The sequence below is a fragment of the Lonchura striata genome, chromosome 5, assembly GCF_050655825.1.
Source record: "Lonchura striata isolate lonStrDom1 chromosome 5, ASM5065582v1, whole genome shotgun sequence".
NCBI classification, from domain to species: Eukaryota; Metazoa; Chordata; class Aves; order Passeriformes; family Estrildidae; genus Lonchura; species Lonchura striata.
Genome location: NC_140707.1, coordinates 58,865,870 through 58,890,539, shown reverse-complemented (window position 1 = coordinate 58,890,539; position 24,670 = coordinate 58,865,870). Strand labels below are relative to the sequence as shown.

The following is a 24,670-nucleotide window of genomic DNA, read 5'->3' as shown; positions in this document are numbered from 1 at the left end:
TCCTTAAAGAAAGTTTTGATTCCAAGTAAAATAAAATCAGCTAATATCTGTATGGCTACAGGCAAGATGCAAAATACTTGAATGCTATCTATGAAGTGGACATATTCATTGAAGAATCTATAAAGTTTATAAACAGTTTTAAACAATTGCATGTTGAACATCTGCAGTCACACTACAGCAATATAAACTCAAGCAAAACATCTTATATCTAACAATCTCATAAAGCTGAAAACATTCAAAAGAATATAATAAAGCTACATAGCTTAATGATACAAGATCAGACTGCTTGATAGAACACAGTGTTCATGATTTATGTCAATGTCTGCACTAGGATGAATCATGATCTAACTGGCAACTCTTCAACATGAAGTCAGAAAAACTCTGCTCTGCTTATTAAGTAAGATATCTTGTGGGACAAAGTACTCAACCAGATTCTCTCAACCTTATTCCATCAGGTACTTGAAGCAGGTAGGTAGTCATCTCTTTTGTGATTCCCTCATTAAGTTATATGGGTGCTGCTTTAGCATAATTTTGGCATTTTTTTATGGCCTAAGTATTACCCAAGACCTAGCAACTGATATCTACACTAAAACAATACTTCCTTGTCACCTGCTTGTGAGCACTGGATCATGACTTACTACTTTTTTCTTGCATCTATGTTATTATCAAAAAGAGATAAAACTATAATTGGCACATACTTACGAGTTAGTTCAAACAATGTTTGAGTTCATGAGTGTGGTAAGAAAATTCTTAAGTTCTCCACCAAAGTAACTTTGAGTTTTGAAAGATTCTTGGAGCACTATCATATATGAAATCAGAAATTCCTTATCCCTGCAAACTGCACTATATTGTTGAAAGTGAACATTTGCCAATATTCTGTACAGCAATTTTATGGAAAATATTAGGCTTAAGCAATTAAACAATATTTTATCCAAACATATATCACTTCAAACTAAGAATTATTAATTTTATCTGCTTATACTTTAATTATTGTGTTAGTGCCCACAGATTTACTTAGAAAAATAAACATATTAGAAGTTACTCTACTCAAGTTGCAAAGCCAGAAAACTAAAAGTTAGGTTTTGCCAGAATTGAGATGGTCAGTGCAAATTATAACCAGCACATACATAAATCTGCATGATGATACAGTGTAAAAAAATATCCAATTATTATTTTCTCACCTTAGTGAGTTTTCTGCCTTAGTCAGGCCACCAAAGGTGATGCTCATTGATGAGCATCTATTCAATTGTACCTCTCACTGTACAATTGTCAAATTCTTCTCACAGAATGATTTTTGTCATCTGCTTATATATTTGGATATCAAATTCTTCCATCATTAAACTTAGAAAATAATGCTTCCTTGAAACTGACATTTTTGTTCTTTTATTGTTCTTTTCTTTTTAATTTAAATGTGCATATATTTAGCACCTGGCCTGACTTCCTGAGTAAAAGAAAGATAAAAAAGTAGAGCTTAACGTGTCTGTGATTGAATGCATTTAGCACCAAAAATTCCTGTATCTGTATCTCTTAATATCTCCTTATAGAGCTGCTTCAATTTCTTTTCAAAACAGTTAAGCATTGGGTCAGTTTACAAACAAAAAGTTGAACCTACAGCACAGCAGACATTAGACCAGCTTGAGAGATGTCTTTTTCCACAAGAACACAGAACACTTAAACTCTTATTCAGAACTAAATGTAGGACATGCTAAGCTTCCTCTTCTTTTCCCAGAAATGTTTTACATCCTCTCTAGCTTCTGACCCTATGTAGTTCAGGGACTTTCTGAACCAGACAAAGCATCCAGATCACTCTGTTTGATCAGATACCTACTTTCAAATATCTTCCTCTTAGGGTTTGGGAATGGTACACAGAGACAAAGCTGTGTTCCTTACTTTCCACTCTCCTGCCTGAAGACAAAAGTGCAAACTGCTCTGTGTGAGCCTTTTCCTGTCCCTCTGTATTTCAGTTTTATTTTAAATGAAAGATAGAAAAACCTGTGAAATTCGGAAACTTTTTATGCAATTTAAAAAATAAGTCTAACTAACCTTTGCACCTCACTGCTTCATGAATATTAATCCATTCATTTTCCCCAAATCCTTGTGGGACAGCAAGTAATTGGAATTTGTACAGATTGCTAAAAATATTTACAACATTTGAACTAATTTTCTGTTTTTAAAACGAGGAAAAGAGGCATACCATCATCAGGGTGAAAGAAAACCGAGGTTTTGAGCACACCTGATTTTTTAAACTATGTAGCACTCCATTACATTTTATTTTCTCAAGATAAATGCCCCATTTACTTTATAGATAGCTGAAAATGTCAGCATGTCTAACTGCTGACTTTGAAATGGTGCACTTTGAAATAAATGATCTCCTAATGATCACCTATTAAAAGTCTGAAGTACTGTGGGTAGTATTAAGGGAAATTATTAGACACTGCAAAGACAGGGACAGAGGGCAAAGTGATTTGGCACCTCAAAGTACTATTCCTGTGAAAGCACTTACTCAACACAGTCCATCTGCATTCACAACTCACCTCCCAACCTTCTCTACAAAATAAAAGCAGTTTTAAAAACTATAGGTCACTGTGCAAGCTTGAGTTCATTCTAGAAAACAATTTATCTTGTACAGTGAAGATGGCAGAATTCCAGCAGGAAAAAAAGATCAAGTATATAAGGAGCTAAATGAGTATTATCCTGAGAATTTCTTTTTTGTTTGTTAAACTTTTGAGTGCTTTATTTTACAATTTAGTAATTTTATTAACCTAAAATCCTGACTAAAGCTGGGGAGATATTTTGGGTTGTTTTTTAAAGTAAACTGAACACGGAGGAGTTGAAAAATATGTTCATACAGATATTTAATTCACCAAAACAGACCATCACTATTGTTGCCTCTTCATACCTAGCAAACTAGTATAAGATGTTCTCTCTTTCTTATCTTAGCTCCCAGCTGTAGTTCCTGTTACATTGAAGTCTACCTTCCCAGACTCCCTTTCTCGCTGTAGCTGGCTCCTTCCCTTTCTCCATTCTGCCTTGGCTAAGAATGCAAATCTCTGCTAGCAAAGAAAAGTCTCAGTTTGAGCCCACAAAATTACAGCTAGTCCAATGACAGTAATTTAGTTATAGTGTAAAAGGAATCTGCAGGGAATTTGCTGCTAGAGTCGACAGAGATTTGAGTGAGTGTATGTCACAGTGATTTTCTATTACTTACAGTTTCAGCACAGGAGCAAAAAATACATCTTTGATTTTATTCTTGCAAAATGCTGAACAGCATTGGCTGATGTTTAAAGGAAAGCAGCCTGAGGGAGATGCCTAGTATTGAATTTTTGGTTTTTTGGTAAATGGCTTTGGTAAGACAAAGAAGGCAGCATTATTAACAAATACAAATAATTATAAAAAATACCAGTACCAGGTCATTGTAAGTCTCAAGATTCATGATGGAATTGTTACATAATGATACATAAATATATGTAAGTCCAGAAAAAAAGAAGGAATATTAGAAACTATGTAGTCTAAAAATACTTCTATTCTATTTCTCCAACTACATGCAGCTAAATCACTGTGACTGTAGTTATTACATATCAAAGGCACTAACCTTCACTTTTTCCCATTCCACCCTCTCAATTATATACCAGCTGAATGCAAATATGTGCAGGAGAAATAATGTGAAAGACAAATTAGAAGGTAATGCCATCTTAGAAACAATTACATACACCACATTTCTACCCTGCTATTTTAGTATTTCAAAATCTGTGTGCAGAAGTATAATAAATACAGGCCTAATTTTACATGGCTCTTTTGAGCTCCCTTTGAAAATGTTACCCCTAGGCTCAGTTTAACATCTTGTCAACAACTCACATGCTCATCTTTCGGGACTGACTCTCCTTATTTCCATTGTTCTTTTGGTCAGCTGAGTTAAGTAAGTTGCGAGAAGAGCTAGAAGGGAAGGCAGCATTCCCACTATTGCCAGCAGAATGAGTCCGGAATGAATCATCTGCAACACACAGGGGGCAGCTTAGACAAAGAATTTTGATTGAAAACACTTCACAGTGTTTTCAAAAGTAAACAGAATAAGCTGTTTTTTCCTGTGACATTAGTGGCATATTTCCTATGGCACTAATCCAAAATTTTAATGGAATGGTTTCTACTTAACATTCCTTCAAATATTTTTATTAAAAAGTCCCACTAAATAACTGGAACACACATTTTCAACAAAAATATTCATACATTTAACATATGTAAAGAGTTTGATCTCTTGGGCCAATCTTTAGCTGCTTAAAATTTAGCTATTTAATGTAGTTTAATTGCCTAGTGCCTATTGGTAATGAATGAAAAGATAGTTTTCTCTAGGAAGCCATTAATCTCAATCTTATCTTTAATCATTCAAACTCTTTAAAATTTAGTGGACAGAACTGCAAACAATAGTTTCTCTCTCTTAATTCAATAGAAGTTTTACATAATATTAATTCTCCTCATGTAAAATAGGTGGGGAAAAATTCCAAACCCAATCTTTTTATGATATCTGACATTCCAACCAGAACATGACAACCTCAGTTTATTTTTTACTATTTTTAAATGTAAATTAAAACAAATGTGTAGGAAAAAAAAAGAATCTGTAAAATCACTTCCCAGACTAGCACTTAAATGCCCAAACATACTGGATATCTATTATTCTGCTTTCTTTAGGAGAATGACATATTAGAGTATGCCTGCATAATTGGGCCCATATATTCAACACCGACACAAAAAAAAGTGACGTAAAACACGTAAGAGTAACCTACTTACCACTAAAGGATAACATACAACTCTTTCCCATTCCTGGTACTGAAGATGTATATCCTGTAGCAGAACTTTTACTTTAAAAAAAACCCAAACAAAACAAAACCAAGTTGGTTATTTCTGAAAGTGTTCCTCTCAGTTATATCATCCTGCTCTTTAATAACATTGGAGGTTATTTCTGAGTTATTTTTTCTATTAAAAAATTAAATGCGAAAGTTGTGCTAAAATATCTTTAAAAAATGTATGAAATTAGGTTTAGCAATTCATATTGAAAATTACTTTTAATATATGATAAAATGTGACATTTATTAACTTTAAAGGAATCCATAACCATTTCTAGGCTTCAGCATGCCTTAGATGTTTCTTCCCTCAGTTAATCAATAAAACAGAGAGCTGAAAATATGTCACAATTCAGTGAGCACATCACTACGTTCAGAGATCCATGAGCATTAATTTCATAGGATCTGTCTCTTAGCAAACATCTGCCTATGAAGTAAGCAATGAAGATTATAAAGATACTTAGGACACTTGTCTATGTTGCTGTATTTTGGATGCAGTACTTGAGTACTGAAAGATTGGCTTCGAACCAGCTTGGATTTTTTTTCTTCTTTGCCTAAAATGATAGAAAACATTTTTAATATGAATATTGCATTTCCTCAATCATTAAGAACACTTTAAAATATATTTTTCTGTCAATCTATGGTAAATGAAGGAACAAGATTATTTAAATACTTCAATTTAAAAAAATAAACCTTAGGTCATTATTTATAGAATACAGAGTTAAACAAAACTAAAAACCATAGGAAATACATTCAGTTCTAGGAGAAGTATTTTTCCTCTGTGCAGTAGGTGAAACTTGGGTCCACAGATGTCAACAGGAGCTTTGCTGGGGTTTAACCTGATGATGTGAGATCAAAGTGTTCCAGGTGAGTTTTTAACAGCTCTTACCTGCTAATGTACCAGAAGAGCTTCCAGAAATAGAGAGATTGACACTTTTTGACAACACTGATGATGTTTTACTGTCTCTACCTACAAAAAAAAAAAAAAAAAAAAAAAAAGTCCAATAAAATCCCTTCCCTCTTAAAACTTAAATTTTTATAGAAGAGAGGACATAACATATCACAGTCCTGGAGCAAAGAGTAGTAATATGTAATCCACTGCTACTACCACTTCAGAAGTACCTCACAAAAGTACTTACACTATATCCCAAAATAAAAAATAACAGAGAACTAAAATGAATGTATTTTATTAAAAAAAGCCAAAATAAAACGTATGTATACATTATATAAAATGAGGCAATTTTTCAAACCTCAGAAATATATAGAAACAATTTTAATATCCAATTTCTAGATCTCTGTTTAGTCTATAAAGTGTGTCTTTCCTGCTTCTTTCTCTACTGCCTTTGTAGAAGAGTAAAGCATGCAGAAACATGTCCAAAAATAAACAAACTTACGTTTCTTTTCAAATATTTTATCATTAATATTTGTAGATCTTCCTTCATTTTTCTGCTTCTCTTTTTCTAATTGTTCCTAAAAGAATGAATAGATTTCTTAGATATTACTCAGGTAAAAGTAAATAAATTGTGTTTCCAAATAACAGTTCATTTCTACTCTCCTGCTAGAGTAGAAGTACAATCCCTGATGAATATCCAGAGAAGCAATTAAGTAATACTGAAAGAAATCAGGGTACATATCTCACTTTAAAGCCACAGTCTGAAGAAAGCTCAGAGTTGAAGTTCACATCTAGAAATTATAATTAAAATTATGCCTGGCTTTTGGGGTTTTGTAAATTCAAAAAGATACAGACACTGGCACCTGGCAATGTAAAAATCTTCTCTAACACAGATACTCTGAAAACAGAACTTTTATTTCATACAATTCAATGAAAATGTTTTTCTTAAATTTTAAGGTGTATCACATATATTTAGACTTTATAAAGATATAAAATTAACATCTACAGTTGATAAATCTTTATGAAAAAATCAACTATGTAAAATTGTTTAGGTTCATGGAATTTATTTGCCCTTCAGTAATACTATCCTGTTTAAAAGTGTGTTCAATTTGGTGAGTAGATATTGCTCCAGCTTCAAAAAATTATACAATATTAGCTTATTTTCTATACCATTTTCACAATAAAAATCGTTAAGTAAACCACAATTGCTCTAATTTATAGTTTTCATGTAGCTCTAATTACTACTAAATCAAGAAAAGAAAGAGGTAATTAATTCAGGTCAGGGTTGCTGGAAAATAGTTTCTACAAAGTCAGCTACTAAAATTAAGGAAACTTACTGACATATTCAGTATTAAAATTTTTAGCAGTCAGATACATTTAAGTGGGCTGAATGGCTCTTCATCTGTTTGGGACTGCAACATGTCCCAATTCACTGTGTCCCTCTCAGGTTCCCCAAAAGCATGCCTCTCACAGACAGTGCTAATGAAGCCTTTGTGATACAGAAGGGTGGCCCAGATCAGTGACCTATATCATAAAAATTCAGGTGCTTTTCTAAAGTATAGCTGTGGGAACAGGGTAAAAATTGCTGCCATCATACAACACACAGTAGCACTGGAGGCTGTTTTGCACCATACAAACACTTTCAGTATAAAAGCATTAACAGCATCTAGCTGAAGAGTGCTGGAGCTGAGTTCAGGACTTTGAGTGTGTATGCAGGTCCTGAGAGCCCAGCTGGCTCGGGACATGGCAAGTGGCAGAAGAAATATACCTGTGGCTCAGGTATATTTGCTCACACTGACCTGCAATACCCACTGACATCAAAGTGGACCACAAAGGTAAGAAACAAGGACATTTTTGGGACACTCCTGAATCTCTCCTTGCTTACTACAAAGAAGTTTATTTACTACAAGTCACAGAAACCAACAATTTTAGGATCTTCTGAATCCTGTCAGCTGCTCAGCTTCTCCTACCTCAGGCTGGAGGGAAGGCAGCAGATGGAAGGACTGCAGTGGTCTAATCTAGGCTTTGTGGAAATGTGGTGACGATATAAGCTGTTTGCTAAAGTGCCCACTGCACCTTTTGCATTTCTCTTTCCTGGCTAATTGGAAAGCCTGTAACACAGAGCATTCTTTGGATTCCTTGGTACAAGAGAAGTTATGGGATTCATTTCTTTGCCTAGGGAAGCTGTATATCAATTCTGAGGTGTTTCATTGACCAGTTGTACATGGTATTTCTCAAGAAACTCAGGTTTGCCTTTCTAATTGATACAGCAAAATTTAGGCAGTAAAGAAAAAAATGTTACATGTTACTTTGAAGGATTTAACCCTATTATAGAATAAAATGAAACCACACACAGATTTTGAACCTATCAGGTCTCTCCAAAATATGCATTTCTCATACCTTAAAATTATTTCCGCATTAAGATGTAGCTACAAACTATTTAAAAATAATGACAGTGTACTGACAAAATATACAATTTCCAAAAGGAGATGTTATTTTCTCTCATTTTCTTGATCTAATAAATCATTTTTGTAAAATCTTTTCTGAAACTTCAAAATAAAATTAATAAAAATGAAAAATCTCTGCATGAAAATGGAAACTAAGAGTAGTTGATAAGTATTAAAGTTAGTAAGTACTTACAGCATCTACAGAGATCTCCATTCTGTCCAGTTCTAACACCGTCTATAAAGAAAATTGAGACATTACTTGTTATTACTCAATGGCATGTCACACTATGATGTAAAAACTTGTCTTTTCTTCCTAAATATTTGAAGCCTATGCTTTAATTTTTGTGGTACAAATGCATTTTAAAAGTGTCAGAGAGTATTCTCAGAGCCCTGTTGAGACTCACAATGAACAGATTCACAGAATATCTATATGGAAATCAAAATACACTCAAGGAAGCACCACATCAAGAATAGCTGTAGCAGAGGTAAAGGAACCAGGACTGAAAAAAGCAACTCAGGAACCTGTGTCTAACTCAGAAGGTTCCACACAGGTGTTCACCCAGTCTCTCTCCTGCAGACTGGCCCTGTAAGGAAGCCACCTTCTTGAGCAATTTCACTTCATGGTTTCTAAATTTGAGACTAAGCATGAATATTCCTCAAAGAGGTGCTTTTTTGAACATTCACATTAAAAACTCACTTGTAACATTTCAAAATCCTGCAAATGTTTTGTCCATATATCATAAAATATGCAGACTAACAAGATATCTCTGTCTCACAGACCTGATGAGTTTCACTAGAATCAAGACTTGATCTTTCTCTAGTATTTTTTTTCATAAATGGTCATTGAGCCAAAATCCTGAATTTGAATCACTGCAAAATAACTGTAATATAAGTAACCAAGGAAACATCAACACTCCTAAATTTCACAGAACATACTATACTACATCATCTTTTAATTGTTCAAAATTACATAATAGAGAATGGAATTTTTTAATCTCCCGTTCTTACATTGAGAAAATCCACAAAAAGCATAACTTTAGTCGTCTTAACTTTCAGTAATAAACCCAAAAATAAATGCTGCTTAAAAAGAAAAATGCTTACTCTTTTCACAATAGTCAAGACATCTTTGTCTTTCTCTTGACACAGAAGTTTCCTTATACATAATTCCAACTGCTGAAGTAAATGTTTATCAGTGGGAATCTTCAGAGTAGATTTGACTTTTGGCAACAAACAGCATAGCTTCATTCTACCAAAAAAACCCAAATATTCACCTTTTGATGCACAGTGTCTATTTAAACAGTTTCACTTAATAATAAACAGTATGTGGCAAAGCTGAGTGCACACATACATGTGCAAATTATGCTTACCTAAATCTCTGTGCAGCATTAATATTAGACATTCATATATGTTAATGATGACAACATGAATGACACACATCAGAAACAAGATTAAAAGCATAAAATCACATAAAATGTGTGACCAAAAATAAATTCTACTTTCCTAATGGTAATAACTGCCTGGTCCCTATCTGTTTAGAAAATAAAGAAAAAACAGTTACTACAAAAATAACAGGAAAAACACCTTATAAAAATGAATAATAGACCAAGTTCCCTAACATTATTGTACTGTTTTTCAATTTTCCTTAACAATGAAGCAGACACCCTTTTCCATAACATAAAACCTGCTCTAAATTGTTTAGTTCAGACCACTTAAAGAATTGCTTGAATGTTTTACTTCATATATAGTGACAGTGAAATGGATGGGAATTAATGGAGGTTGAAGCTGTGTTCTCTCCTCTACACCCATGAGACAGCATATTACTTTTTTCCCATCTATTGCTGGCTCTCCTCTCCTCGTTGTTCCCTTCAATCCCAAACCCTGGTGCTTAGAATTGATCTGCTTCTGGGATTTCCTAGCACCCTCCCCACACTCCCCTGCATCTTTAATACTGATTCTGAAGGCTCTTTATATTTTTACTCAAGTTCAAATATTTAAGCAAAACATAAAACTTATAACAGTATATCTTAATATATTTTTTAAAACTTTTTTCCTGTACACTGCTTCATATTCTACATACCTGACATTTGCCACTGGGTCATGTGTAAGTTCAAGCACAGGTAAAAAGAAGTATTTACAGAAGAATGATTTTGAAAACAGTTCCATAATGAATTCACAAGTATCTAAAAAACGAAGTCTGTTCCAGTAACTTTTTCCTTGGCCAAGTTCTGAAAAATGAAAAATTGCAAATATTATCTGTGAAGTTTTCAATGTCAGACAGAAAACATTTGACAGGTTGATCTTTGACTTAAAAGATGATAATCACAGACATCAAAAGACATATTCTCAGCCTATATCAATTCTTTCTTTTAGTAAAAAATTAACATTCTGAATTCCATTAATTCTGTCAGTGAGCACTCCAAAGAGCAAAAGAGCAAGTAAACTAGCTACAGTGCTAAAGAAACTCCTGTATGTCTTTCAAACCATGTCACAGGAGTATCAAAATAACTGTGTAAACATCAAGGAATGTTAATGAGAACTGTTAAAACGTCTAAGCTATCTTCAAAACACATAGCATACACCGAAATATCAACTTTAGGTGGCTGGTTAATAAATTAATTTCTGAGATTTATTCAGCACTTCTTATGCAGAAGCCTCTAGAGAATTTTACTTCTAGAGAGGAACTCTGTTTTTTATTTTGCTGCACCCACAGCCTAGTAATTTTGGCTAAAAGAAGTAGGGTTGGAGGGGTCTTGGCATATAGTTTCTGCACTGCCTCTTCCCCAATCCCTTTATATGAACTCCAGATATATTCTTCACATATGCACAGTACATTTTGAAGATATGAGCAACTGAATGTCTTCCAAGTGTAGTCCCTCCAATGATGAAGGAAATTACACTGAATAAATGTAACTGTAAATAGATCTTCAGCCAAAACTAACTTTCATTTCTCAGTAATCGAGGAAAGATCATCTTACGTTCAATCAGTTTCTGAATAACCTCGTGTCTCTGCTCTTGTTTGCGATTGTAGCGCAAATAAACGCACAGAGTCCGAGCAGCTGCTTTTTGGACTGGCAGAACATTCTTGAAAGAAATAAAGGGAACACAGTTAAACATATCTGAAGGAGTATGGCTAAAAACATATATAGAATTAAAAAAAAAAATAGCTAAAAAGTAGACAAGTAGCCTAACTTTATAAATTTTTAAATAAATGTCATTATGTAAGAGAGAATTAGGAAGTGTGGCCAATTCATGAGACACCTGCTTCTTTATTCCTTCTGCTCAACTTGTAGATTTAAGTATTTCATAAGCACCTTAAAATATTCCATGTTTGCAAGGCACCTTCGGTATTGCAGGTGGTAGAAATAAAATTTACAGCATCTTCTCTTACAACAGTTTTATTCTTGGATTAACTCAGTAAAATTTCAGACTAGTAGCTCTAAATGATAATTTATTTTAGAAATGCAGAGTTCTTTCATAAAGAACAAAAACAATGTAATGTATGGAATCAGGAAAAAGAAGGCATATTTCAGAGGAAAAAGTTTTGATTTAACTAGAAACAAACTGATGGTGAGCACAAGGAAAAGAAGAAGTCTTGGATAGGAGGAAAACCGTCAATCCAAATTTTGCTCCTCAAATGGGGAAAAGTTTTCAGTGAAAATTCTCATAGGAAAAATTACAGGACTTGATATACCATATGAAAGGGTTAGGACTTTAAGATCAATATAACACAGGAAGTACTACACATAGCAAATATCCAGTGGTCTAACTTGTGTTAACAAATAAAACCAAATCAGAAAGAGACAAGTGAGCTCACATTTGTCAAAATGATTGTCAACATCCTGTGAAGAAAACGGTAATAGATCTGATCGCTCGGTATGATATGAGGGAGACATGCGTATTTTTGTAGTAACTTCTCATGCGTTCTCCATTTTAAAGAAGTTGCTGCTCTCTGTTCTGCTGTTGTTAATGCAGGAATCAAGTCAGGAATAGAGAGCAACTAGAAACAGAAAGATAAACAATAATTTTACATTTTCAAGCTGTGTGTCTTGTCACTATGCTTAAAAAGCAAATCACAACAATATAAGAAGGGACAACTAATCCAAAAGCTATTTCAGTACCTAGTTAAATACACTTTCATCTCCAATCCCTTCTCCTGACAAAGGAGAAGTAAACACTGTTCTCTTTGTAACACCCTTTTACAGATATTAAAACCATTATGCCAACTCTCCTTAGTATTCTCTTTCTCAAACCAAATGAATCCCATTTCTCTTTTATCCTCTTAATCTTTGCAGTTATTGTTCTCAATCCCCTAATTAGTTTTAGTAGAAATTAATTTTAGTAGGAACTGTACACCTTTTCTCAGTAGAAGGCAAAGAATTTTTAGTAGCCAAGCTAAATCCCTTTTAATATTAAGAAAAATGAAACAGACTGCTACATCTGATGTTGCATTTGCTCTATTTGATATATATTTACAGCTGTAAACAACTGAAAAATTCATATTTTTAAATTACACTGTCAACTTCTTCACATACAAGAAAATAAATTTCTTCAGTTCTTAAACTGCTGCAATATCTCAATTTATCATACATTTATGAAGTATGCTCAAAAGCAGCATCCTTTCTGTTCCATCTTAGAAGTAAGGAGTCATGGAATAAACCATCATCCAGAGCTACATACAATTAAATTAGAAAAGGTGGGAGCTGAGTACAGATCTCTTAATTCACTGTCTTTACTTCAGAAAATAGATTTCAGAAATAGATTTCCTTCTAGCAGAAGCCTGAAAATGGCACCCATGAGCAATTGATACATCAATATGAAAAAAATTTAAAATAGGTATTAGCTATCAATCCCTTAAAAAAAAACAAGTTTTGTTTTCACTTAACTGTGGTTAATTAGAAAAAGAACACTCATACACTGTTCATTTTCGTATTAACTCTAATATTTCAAAAATTTTTAATATTAAGTCTTATAACGTCAACAATCAAATTAAAAAAACAAACAGAAACTTCATATCTCTCCAAAGCAGAAACTAATCATGAAAGCCTTTTCCTACAAAATTTGTCTGAAATTTCTTACTACCTTCATTTAGAAAGAAAATATTAAAAACCTCATGAGAATACCCACCTTGCTTTCTGATCCATTGTTTTCTCCTCCATTAGTCATTAGTTCAAGGATTTCAGGAAGGTGACCTACTAGGGCATCTAACACCTATTTAAAGAAAGGCTGCATGAAAGAGATCTGTAAATTAACTTAACTCCATGTTTAACTCTCACCAACATATCCCTGCTGACACCTTTCAAGTTACTGCTCTCTCATACAGAAAAAAATGGAGATTAGTTCCATTGATGGCTGATATTTAAATGCAGTAAGTAATATAAGTATTACAGGTATCAGTTCTCATTTATGTGATCAGACAAGCTTTCTAACTAGAGTATTCTAACTTACTACTGGAGAAACCGCATCAGAGGAAATGGTGATTTTTTTTCTTGAATATAAAGACGTCTCTTCTTTCCATCCTAAAAAAATCTCACTGTGTTAACTGCAATATAACTGATTCATGTCCTATGCACCTTGGACAAAAACTCTTTCTGTAAATTTTCATCTTTGAACCGTACACAGCTTCTTTATTTCCTCTTCAATTGGACAATAAAAGTAAAACAAAGCAAAAGACCTTGAATCTTATCAACTATTATTTTAATAGAGTACCAAACCCAAAGCTTTTTAGAGTTTGTAAGGTAATAAATAATACAGTAATTAAAACTATTTAGAAATAGCATTTTTAAAAACTAATTCAAACACCTTCCTATTTTCCTCCTTTTTATTCACAGAAGGCTGGCATCATTATGCAGAGTCTGTGCAACAGAAGTAAAAGCTGTTAATCATTTCAAATTGTTACTCTACTGTGTTAGTGAAGAGTTATTAAACATGAAGATAATCTGCCTCAATGTAGCAAGCAAAAAAAGATCCAATAAAAGTGTATTACCTCCAGTGACTCATCCTGTAATAGCGTAACCAGTTCTTTATGTATTGTATACACATCAGAATTTAAAAGCTTAGCAACCTAAAAAATGACAGAAAGTTAGCAGGGTGAAACATTCTTTAGTTCTATGGCGCAACACTGCTTTCTTACTTTACAGCAAGCATGAAGAGACACAGAAAACAAGTGTGTAATATCAGCTTCCTAAAGTTGCGTACTTTCGCACTGATCAGATTAAAAATCTGCTTATATAAAAAACATGAGACAAGAAACAGGTCTAACTATCAAACATGCTTATAGAATTAACTCTATTTCACATTTAACAAGAATTTTTTAGGCTGCACTGCAAGGCTAGAAATTTCCTTGCAGAATATTCAAATGTTGTAAATTAGGAGAGTTAAGAGTCAGCCTGCTGTATAATTTACAGAAGATGAAACACAAAATTTTCTTATCCTGTGCTGGATTCTAAGTTTCCCCAACCTTCCACCTGAAGTCTTCACTCCTTACTCCTTTTGGGTTTTGACTGTGACTCATGTGATTCATAAGTCTCATGTAAATTTTTAAAAAACACGAGCAATCCATCTTCATGCTGTTAAAAAGGTTTTACAGCAAGCATAACATAAACTTGAGGAATGAGATTCTTTTGCCACAAGAAATATTTAGATGATGTTTCTTAGTGTTTCTTTAAGCTAAGTGAAAATAAGAGCTTACTTCCAATCAAGATGAAACTTTAAGAAAATGGCTACAAGGATTTTTTTTTTTTTTGGGGGAAGTAATACAGATAGCAGGGAATGCCATAAATTACTCATTTTTGTCTGTCACATGGTTGTCTAGTTAAGCTGTTAAAATTACATCAATGAGAACTAAATGTACATTTAGACCAACATATAATTTTACTGGATATTTTTTTAAATGAGCTAGAATACTTCCCTTATATCTAGGCAGTACCATAATAGTGCTATACAGCTAAAAAAATATTATGTAGAATTAGATGCTAATTTTACAGTTTCAACAATTATGTTGGACTATCATTCATTAAGACAAGACATCAATAGGTAAGGACAACTGGAAATCCATACATCTTTCTTACAATGGTGGAAAAAAAAAACATTTTTCTCTCTACTATTCATTTAAAAGTTTTCAGCAAACTGCTTAATTTACCAATTTTCCCAGCAACAAAATGGGATCAACGCTAAGCTCAAAGACTGAAACACAAGAGTGTTATGAAACACATTTTAATTCCTGGAATTCATTCCATATATAGCTAATATTACCTATTCATTTGTACATTTTTTTTTAATTTTATGAAACAACAGAGTAGAATTTTTATAAGTTGAATGGAAATATAAGAATACATATGCTGTTATAGCTGCATAAATTTCCAAGTAGCTTCATATTAAATTGAGCATTTAATTTAGATTTGTTCCACAAAAATATTCCTCACATATAACAGCAAACTACAGTTCTAAAGACTCTCAGGCACAAAAGGGGGAAGTTCCTTTCTGTTTTCTAATACTATTGAAAAACTTCAAATATTATAGTTACTACATTTGTTTATGTTTGTGGCACTAGATGTCCAAAAGTTTTTCTAGCTTTTTCTCCTTCCAATCTGATCTAGCAGTAATCTCTTGTAGAAAAATGTCACACAACTTAAATAAAATACTGTGTGTATATGGGCTATATACAGAGGCCAAACAGAACTGAACACCCTTGACAAACTAAATAATTTCAATACATTTTCTCATGTCTTTTTATTTTGGTTGAACAGCCACAAATGTAAGCCTAAAGACAAAAACAAAATAAAACCATGTGAGCAGTAAGAAAGAACCATTGCAGACTTACTTCAAAGAAACTGATGGCCATGGTATATCTGACAGGAACTTCGGGGTCATGACAAAGGCAGAAGAATATAGAATAAAGTTCTAAATGGAAGTTCTTTGGATCCACAAAAACAATCATGGCCTGTGGAAGGAAAAAAGTTATTTTTTTAACTATACAGCTAAAGGATGACACTAGCAGAGATTATCAGATGAGTTTGAGAGGTAACAGGTTGTTATTTTAGGAAGAAGTGTGAAGGTTTTGCTGGCCTTGTAAAATACAGGCACCAAGATAAAATCCAGAGTTGAGACCTAAACAGAATTTATTTATCTTCCAGACATGCTGCAGGCTGTTTTTCTGAAGATAAGGACTAAAACTATGAGATATAAAACTTCAGATTTATAAATACTGTTAATGTTTCTGTACTCTAGCAAAAACTGCAAATGGACACTTCAAAAACAAACATTTTAGCAAGCAACAAAGCAAGAAGCTGAATTTCAATATGATTGTGTTTGTATATACCTTGGTTTTGCTCAAATAAACCAACAGATGTCTACCCACATACAGTGTGTTTGCCTTTAAAAGGCAGAAAACAGCTGCCTAGGCTCTTGGTGCAAACACATTTTCATTGAATACAAATGCAGAATGTCAAAATACAAAGTAGATTTACAAAAATATGACTGGTGTATTTAAAGACCTCACATAAAATTGAAAAGACTTTCTGTACTCAGGCAGAAACATGACTAAAACATCAACCTGAGCATTCAATCTCTAACTCCCAAGAATGATGTGACACACAATGAATATGAAAGTGTAGATTCAAGTGGTTTGAAAATGGGGACTCTGTTTCACAGACCTTTTCCCAAACCCTTTGTGCTAAGCATTTGGAGAAAATGTGCAGGAAAGAATAAAGCCAGTACCATTTCCTCAGTCCAAATGTGCCAATAATTTTCTGAGGCTCTGCAAAGAGTAGTATTTCATGCTTACTCTTTTGCACAACCTCACTAACTGAAACTTTGCAGGAAAGAGCTAAAATCTAGCTAATAATAAACAATTTTGGAATAACTCATCTATCACTTATACAGTCCTATTCAGAGATCTGCATGCACAACACAAATTAAGATTAAACCTTAAATGAATATTACTTACTGGAAAATTGTAAGCACAATTCTTCCTCACTGAAATATACTTCTTCTCCTGTTCCAGAGTTTGCAGATGTAGTTGATTATCATTATGCCCATTTTCCTGCTGTAACCCCAGCGTGGAAAGCTTCTTATAAAATTCCAAGAACCGCAAGTGCTGTTCAGGAGTAAAAATGCCTCAAAAAAAAAAAAACAAAAACAAAAAACCAAACAAAACAACAAACTTTCCTCATTACAAATGCTATTAATAATGTACCCAAACAAATCTTATTTTAAAATATCAAATACCTAGATTTTATTCCTCCTCTTCCTTCTACCTCCCTTGAATCTAGCAGAGTATAATCACTACAGACAAGTACTCAGAACAAACTGGAATGTAACTAGCAAGAAGAATTTAAAAACTACAAGTACTTTAGGTAATAAGAGAATAACCAAGAAAAGGCTCAATTTTCTATTCCAGAGGGCAAGGCAAAGCTATCATTGATTGGTATCAAGAACGCTGAAATGCTTAATATTTTTTTTAAATTCCACTAATATCACCAGGCTGAGTACAACTAGTAACTCTGACAAAAATTCAACCTTTAAGTAGAGAAACAACACGTCAGTGAATATTAAGAGGTTTTCAAAACACGCAGTCAGATATGCTTCATTCCAGTACTCAAAGTACTAGTTACTGAAATCTTAAATAACAGAATAGAAAATGGCTGAAGTGGTACTTATATTTAATAGCTGGAGAGGGACAGGACAAGCCATATAATTACATAAGTCAGGTTACTTTCACGTGTTTGATAAAACTGAAACAAACAAACAAAAAAATCTACTACTAAAAACCAACACATCCACATATATCCCCTCCAAAAAATAGCAGTACTCAACATGGCAAAAGGAAAACTTGTCAAACTGATTCAATTTCCTTCTAGCATAACAGGACCTGTGAAACCAAAGAGGCAATAAGGGTCATGACTTTCACAAGAAGGGAACAGGAATGATAGATTGAAAACTATAAAAGTGCTCCAAAACTACTTGGAAAAAGAACTAAGAGAAAACTACCCATATACCAATGAGAAGATAGGCAATTGTATAAAGTAACTTTATCCCAATTGTGGTACTAGTCAGTATTTTCATTGATCTTCTGAATGCTAGACAAGAGGCTTTGCTTATTCAGCATTCTGAAAGCACCAACCAAAGATAGAGAATGTTTATTCTTCAGAAAGACAGTTTAAAATGATCTTCAGTAACTGGACATATGGTCTTAAAACTTTAGACTATTATTCCATTAGAACAGCAGTAAGATACCATGTTTAGCCTGATCTGCATCACCTGAACAAGGCCAGAAAAGAGAAAGACTAACCAGCTGCCAGACTTTTTTAAAAAGGCAATTTTTCATACTGAAAAATGTGACCAGCAATATATTTGGCAAGACATATGAAGTAACCCTTTCACTTCATTCAACTGTCCTAAGGCATAACACTTCCAAGAAAAATATGAACTTGTCAGATGGAGTTCAGAGGTGAAGAAAGAGCAGGAGTTAGTCATTCAATCTAGAGAAAAGAAGACTAGAAAAACATGATAAACACAGGATGGACTGTCCTAGCTCTCTGTTTCTGAAAATAACATTTTGACATTGTGGAACAGCCATTTCAAGTAATCTTTAGTGATGCAATGGTCACTTTGATCGTCTCTAACATAATCATGAAGGTTCATTTTAAAACACTGTAGGAAAGATCAAAGGTTTTAAGAGTCTAGGGGGAAATTAAAATGTAAAGCCATGATTCTGTGCTGATCCTCCACAGGTACTATATGGTAGGCAGATCTATCAAGGAAAATTGTGCTGCACTCAAATTAAAATTCAAGCACAGATTATGGATGTAAAGATTATGAATACAGATTTGGCTGCAGCTGGGGAATCCACATGGCATTACATCTCCTTTCTCCCCAGAAGTTCCTTATGGCCCACACTCTGCATTGTGCCTTAAAAAGGAGATCAAGCACAGAAAAGAACAAAGTTAACATCATAACGTTTTCAAACATTTCTAGTTTCAAAAATTCAAAAATTCAATCACAAGCTCCAGAATACTCAAAAATATCAGTCAAACCAATAAAGATGAAGCACCATGTTTCCATCTTTGACCCTGTCTAAACAAAAACAACAAAAAACAATAAGCAGATGGTCACTGTAAGAGGAAATTTCCAAACTATCATTTCGTTTTTGCCCCCATTACAAGGGGTTCAAATTCTCCAATCTTCCCTCATATTTAAGATTTTCTAAAAGAAATTAAATCATACCATATAATCCATTACACAGTTTCCCTAAATGGAAAGATAAAGAAACTAGGATAGATTCATCTGTTTTGAAGGATTTTTCACAGAACGATTTCACTAATGGGAGAACAGTTTGACTCCGATCATCTGGAAAACAAAAGAAATTTTTAGAGTTAGCCATTTGTCAACATTTTAAAAAGAGCACAGAGACTGACCTTCTGTAGTAAATTGAGAAAAATTTCATTTAACATTCTCAGGATTACATCTGCAGGTACTCACAGAAGGTACAAAACAGGTAGAGAGAATGATCCTAAATTTAGTACTTTTCCTTTTATATTCAGTTTTGTTTGTTCTTAGCGAAAAGGCACCCTCCAGTAAAGGATGAGGCAGAGAATAAATAAACAGTGACTACCTTCTCCATCCACCAAGAATATAGAGAATGAATACTGCATTACTCCTACAAGATTTCCTACAATAGTAGGAATAGAGGGAGATCAAGACTGAACAGAATTGTGACAGTAAATAGAAAACTCAGGATATTCTGCAAGCTAATTTTTTAAACTTAATGAGAAGTGCTACAAAATCTTTTGGTATACAGTAAATTCACAGAGAAACAAAATAATTAAAGACACAGGAAAGAAATTAAATAATTTAAAAATTAAAGCCAAATCCAAACACTCTGTGTCCTTATAAAATAAACAAGCAAATGTTTGAAGAAATTTATATCTTCAGACTTATTTTAAATAAAATAATTGTATTAAAATGTTTTTTAAAGGGATAATGATTTTTTAATGGTAGATCAACAACAAAATTCAGCAAATAATTGTGATTGAACAAAGTTAGATTGGCCTTGGAGAAATATTTTGATGTTGTGGGAGAGAAACTCTAGAATGTAATTTTGGGTCATCTACCTTCAAAAGTGTTCATTTTCTTGTTCAGCCATGAAAGCAAAACCCACGCAACCCCCATTTCTAGAAAAATTCCTTAAAAACCTGCAAATAACCCCTGATTGCTTTCTCTAAGCTTCTTATAATAACTCAAAGCATTAGTTACAGCAGGGGGTGGGGGAGGAGGAGTGAAGACTGAGAGGTGCAAAGAGACGCACAAACTTGATAGCATCAATACAGAGGCTCAAGAATTAGAAAATTAACTTACTACCATACTTACTGATATAAACACTCACTGCTAAAAAGTCATTTACAGTATTCTCCCCAAAACGATACTATTTTTTTCTTTTCCTTATCCACTCCTCTATATGGCTTAAATACAACCATATATTGCAGTAATTCATCACCAAGTTCCTGTACAGTACATTTTTGTTGAGCTAACACTTTGTATTCTGTGTACTGATAGCACTAAATTAATTAGTTAAATACTAGCAACACAACATTTCCATAATTTATGCAGTAATTTTACTCATTCTATTAAGACAGATTAAATTAAAAACTTGGAATATGTTAATTGATTTCATGGACAACTAGCTCACCTCCCTTAAAACTTTCTGCATATAAAGCACTTCAAGACATGAAATATAAGGAAATATAAAGGACAAAGCACTTTCTGCATATAAAGCACTTCAAGACATGAAATATAAGGAAATATAAAGGACAAAGCAATGAACAAAATAAAATCAGAAATGTCTGAATAATGCACTTGGAACAAGTGCATTATTAGTAAGCCTAAATTAGATTCTTACCTGCATCAAACATATCAAGCAGATTCACCAAGGTCTCAAAAGCTGCCAGGCGTACACTGCTGCCCTCATCTCTTGCCAGCTCCACTAACTCAGGAAGCACCACAGTTTTTGTTAGTTCTGTCCTGCAACGTGAAGCAAGCAGTCAAAAGAAAGCTTACAATGAAACAATGCTGCCCTGCAAAACAGAATTCTGCCTTGCAATACTCATTTAGATATTTTTTGGGTAGTTAAGAAGAAAAAACAAAGTTCTAAGGAAATAAAAGTCAAATAAAAAACCTCCAGTCAATCTCAGGACTTTTCTTCTTTGTCAACCAAGGAAACATACAAACTTTAAATGCAGAACTTCATAATTAAAAAAGCATTCAAATTAGCTCAAAATAAATTACAGAAAATGTAGTCTGAAAAAAAAATCAAAGGACTACAGCTATTTCACTGTATTACTAAGAAAATTCTTATGATCAAATATGCTCAATATGATGGTCCAAAGTGAAAATTTCATAAGTATGAGCCATGTTGGACTGAAGCATCTGGAAATTTTATACATCAAAGATGAACCTTCTTTACAGAGAACTGCTCAGAGAAAATTTGATTTCCCAACTAGTCTAAACACTGACTTTTGGCCTTGGTTTAAAGTAGGAAAGAAAGGTTTCTGCTTGTCCTTTTTTGCCTTGGTACATACCAACCTACTAACATACTGCTGATACTTAACTCAGGATACTGAAATAAAAAAAATGCTCAAAATATCCCTTCCAATCAGACTAAAGCAATAACAGCTGCCCCTTTTGTAAGTCAATATAAACAATAATCCTTTCAAATGTTTATAATAAGCATCAAAGTGATTTGCACCTTACAGAGTTTATTATACCTACCAGCAAATCAAGAGGTGTTAACAGTATTCTTCCAAGCAAATGATTAAACACTCAAATAAAATTACAAGAAAATGATAGATTATTTACTGGCAATAACACTAACTGGTAAAAATAAGTATTTGGACTGTTGTCACATTATACCTTCAATATTTACCTGAAAATTTGCTCATGTCTATTTAGTTACTTTTTTATTTACTTACTACCTATTCATCCTCAACATGACACACTGGAATAGCTTCCATATTGAAAGCACTGAATGTTCACCATTTCTCATGAGATTAAATCATCTAAAGCATTAAAAAGAAACTAAGCTAAAACTTGAGATATAGAACAGTCTATACAAATACATTAATGCTAAAAATAAAAGTTGGTGAGGAGAGAATCAAAGAAAAATACACAGGACAGATCACTAATTAATAAAAAAATATTTAGCCCTACCAAACCTACTATTCTAAGGTGGGGTAAATTGCCAGTGATGCTGTCATTTGCCACTGCATAATACCTATGATTTTTTTAAACTTACAATTCCCAGACAGAATAAATGAAATTTAGTTCATTTTAAAGACACTAAACAAAATTAAGAAAATTTCCTTTCCAGTATGGTTACTTACTAGTATAAGATCTAATCTGTCTCTGCTGTCTAGCACTGGGTAAGGAATGTTACCTTTTTTAATCTGTAAAAGAAGTTACTACTTTTTTTCATTCCTGACAAAATAGCAGGTAGAGAGACCTCAAATTTTACAATATTTGTTCACTCAGAGACCAATCCTGTATGTAGATAACATTTTCTTTTATTAAAGTTACATACTTTTTCAATCCTATGTGTGAATACTGAAGGCCTTCAAGCTTTGAGTAAAAGTTGATACTGAACTGAAATTTGCTTACAAAAGCCATTTAGCATTCTTTCTCAAAACACTGCACAATAATTATTAAAACTGCTAATACTTGTCAGAATTTTTAAATAAGACAAATACCACCAATGCATAATTGAGACCATTTCAATATGAAGTCATTATTTAAAAATCTGCTGGATTTATGGTTCAGCAATTTTACTATAAAAGAGAGAAAAATCTAAAAGTAGAAAAGAGACAACTGCCAACAGCCCATTACTAAGAACACATCTGTACATTCCAGATTCATAACTGAGTATGCATAAATTGAGCTATTTTAAAAGGTGTTTTTAGGTTTACATTTTGGAGAAATATTTTGCATTTAAGATCAGTCAGGCAAATTGCACTCACCCTATTCCTCGAGCTACATGTTCCAGTTGCCGACACATGCAAGTTCTAACTTCATATTCCACATCCTGGCACAGTGATTTTACCAATGGAAGAACCTCTCTTTTAACACTAAAAATGTGAACATTTTTTATTAATATATAGGACAAGAATATATAAAATCTATTGAGTAGTTCTGAACTTTACTCACATATTATTTGTTTATCCCATATATTGCTAAATTGTCACACTCAATAAAGTATTTTCTGATAATCAGCAATTAGAAAAGAATATTGTATATTGGGTGCATATATGTGTTGCAAAGAAATAGGAAAAGGAATATTTACTGCCATTATAATTTGCTCATATTCATCTCTTATTTCTTATAAACTACAAAAATAGTAGGTAGGCTACTTTAGTAGGATGCTGTCCTCATTTAATAACTTCTAATCTTCAGTACAATTTCTGAACTGAACGAATAAAAAGATTATATAAATGGAAATGCAAATCCCAATTAAATGTCTGTAATACCTCATCTTTGATATGCAGGTATCTCCCAAGACATAATTAGGAAGAAAGGAGAAAAAGAATTTAAGATTAAAAGCTTGAATATTGCAATGTTTTCAGGCAAGTAGAAAAAGTATTCATGTAAATCAATGGCAGATACAAAATAAAATTTTTGATTCCTATTTCAGTAAAAACACATATCACAACTTGGAAGAATCAGCCATTGTGTTTCCTTTCACTGCCCAAGGTTCTGTCATAAGTATTCATAAAATATCTCTATAAAAATCCTTATGTTATTGCAAAACTCAAGATAAATAATATGTAGACACTGACAAGCAAATTTTCAAGCCAGCTTGTACAGCCTCTCTTCATTTCAGTGAAAATTCATTAACTTCTTACAGAAAAAATTTAGCCTCAAGTTTCAAAAATTGTACCCTTGGAAGTTCAGCATTTTAGAATACACTAAATTAGGGGCTATGTAAAAAGAAAAAAAGACTTTTTAACTTGGAACATTGGAGGGTAGAAAAACTAATGTTCCATGACAAGGACAGGATACAAAAAACCTAGGAATAACATCAAATACAAAGTTTTTAATTATTGCATAAATTTTATTAGGAAAAACTGTGCCGCTCTGTAGAAGAAAATGAAGATATGCTTATATACTGCCTACTCCTGAGGATAGATATGTCTTCTGGGCCTGTACCAAGAGCCCTTCTGAAATGGGAATGAGATCGTGTCCTGAATTTTACTCAGTCTGCCACATTCTACACCTGAGGACCCAGCTCCCTTTTCAGGCCTCTGAACTGCATTCAAGAGCTCTCTACCAGAAGAATAAGATATCCCAGAAAATTCTGAGTTATCTTCCTAAAAAACAGAGGCTGTGCAGAAAAGGTGCTAAGACCTATTTATTGAAATGTGAGGATTCCTGCTTCTGAAGAGCAAGGAATCAATTTGAAGAAACACCACAAAAGATATTATTATTTTGGCTACTAATTAACACTGCTATAT

At 33.2% G+C, this 24,670-nt stretch overlaps 1 protein-coding gene across 4 annotated transcripts in view; it reads right to left on the bottom strand.

Moving 5' to 3' along the window:
* PPP4R4 (protein phosphatase 4 regulatory subunit 4) overlaps nucleotides 1-24,670 on the bottom strand; it is a 79,662-nt gene that overhangs the window by 22,990 nt on the left and 32,002 nt on the right. For 2 of the 4 annotated variants that reach the window (XR_014955739.1, XM_021541296.4), the window contains exons 7-23: nucleotides 23,180-23,287; nucleotides 21,070-21,191; nucleotides 19,398-19,520; nucleotides 17,119-17,288; nucleotides 15,994-16,113; nucleotides 14,158-14,235; nucleotides 13,299-13,382; nucleotides 11,989-12,171; nucleotides 11,150-11,255; nucleotides 10,252-10,399; nucleotides 9,276-9,420; nucleotides 8,368-8,409; nucleotides 6,230-6,305; nucleotides 5,725-5,805; nucleotides 5,296-5,389; nucleotides 4,783-4,853; nucleotides 3,856-3,991 (exon numbers count right to left, since the gene is read on the bottom strand). Coding sequence is in view for 2 of the 4 variants with exons in the window: in XM_021541296.4 (XP_021396971.2) it covers nucleotides 3,856-3,991; nucleotides 4,783-4,853; nucleotides 5,296-5,389; nucleotides 5,725-5,805; nucleotides 6,230-6,305; nucleotides 8,368-8,409; nucleotides 9,276-9,420; nucleotides 10,252-10,399; nucleotides 11,150-11,255; nucleotides 11,989-12,171; nucleotides 13,299-13,382; nucleotides 14,158-14,235; nucleotides 15,994-16,113; nucleotides 17,119-17,288; nucleotides 19,398-19,520; nucleotides 21,070-21,191; nucleotides 23,180-23,287 (1,887 nt within the window). In the remaining 2 variants the exon portion in view is untranslated. Of the gene's footprint in view, nucleotides 1-3,592; nucleotides 3,633-3,855; nucleotides 3,992-4,782; nucleotides 4,854-5,295; nucleotides 5,390-5,724; nucleotides 5,806-6,229; nucleotides 6,306-8,367; nucleotides 8,410-9,275; nucleotides 9,421-10,251; nucleotides 10,400-11,149; nucleotides 11,256-11,988; nucleotides 12,172-13,298; nucleotides 13,383-14,157; nucleotides 14,236-15,993; nucleotides 16,114-17,118; nucleotides 17,289-19,397; nucleotides 19,521-21,069; nucleotides 21,192-23,179; nucleotides 23,288-24,670 lie in introns of those variants that run through there. The other 2 variants (XM_085580667.1, XR_013340143.2) reach the window with 2 other exon arrangements.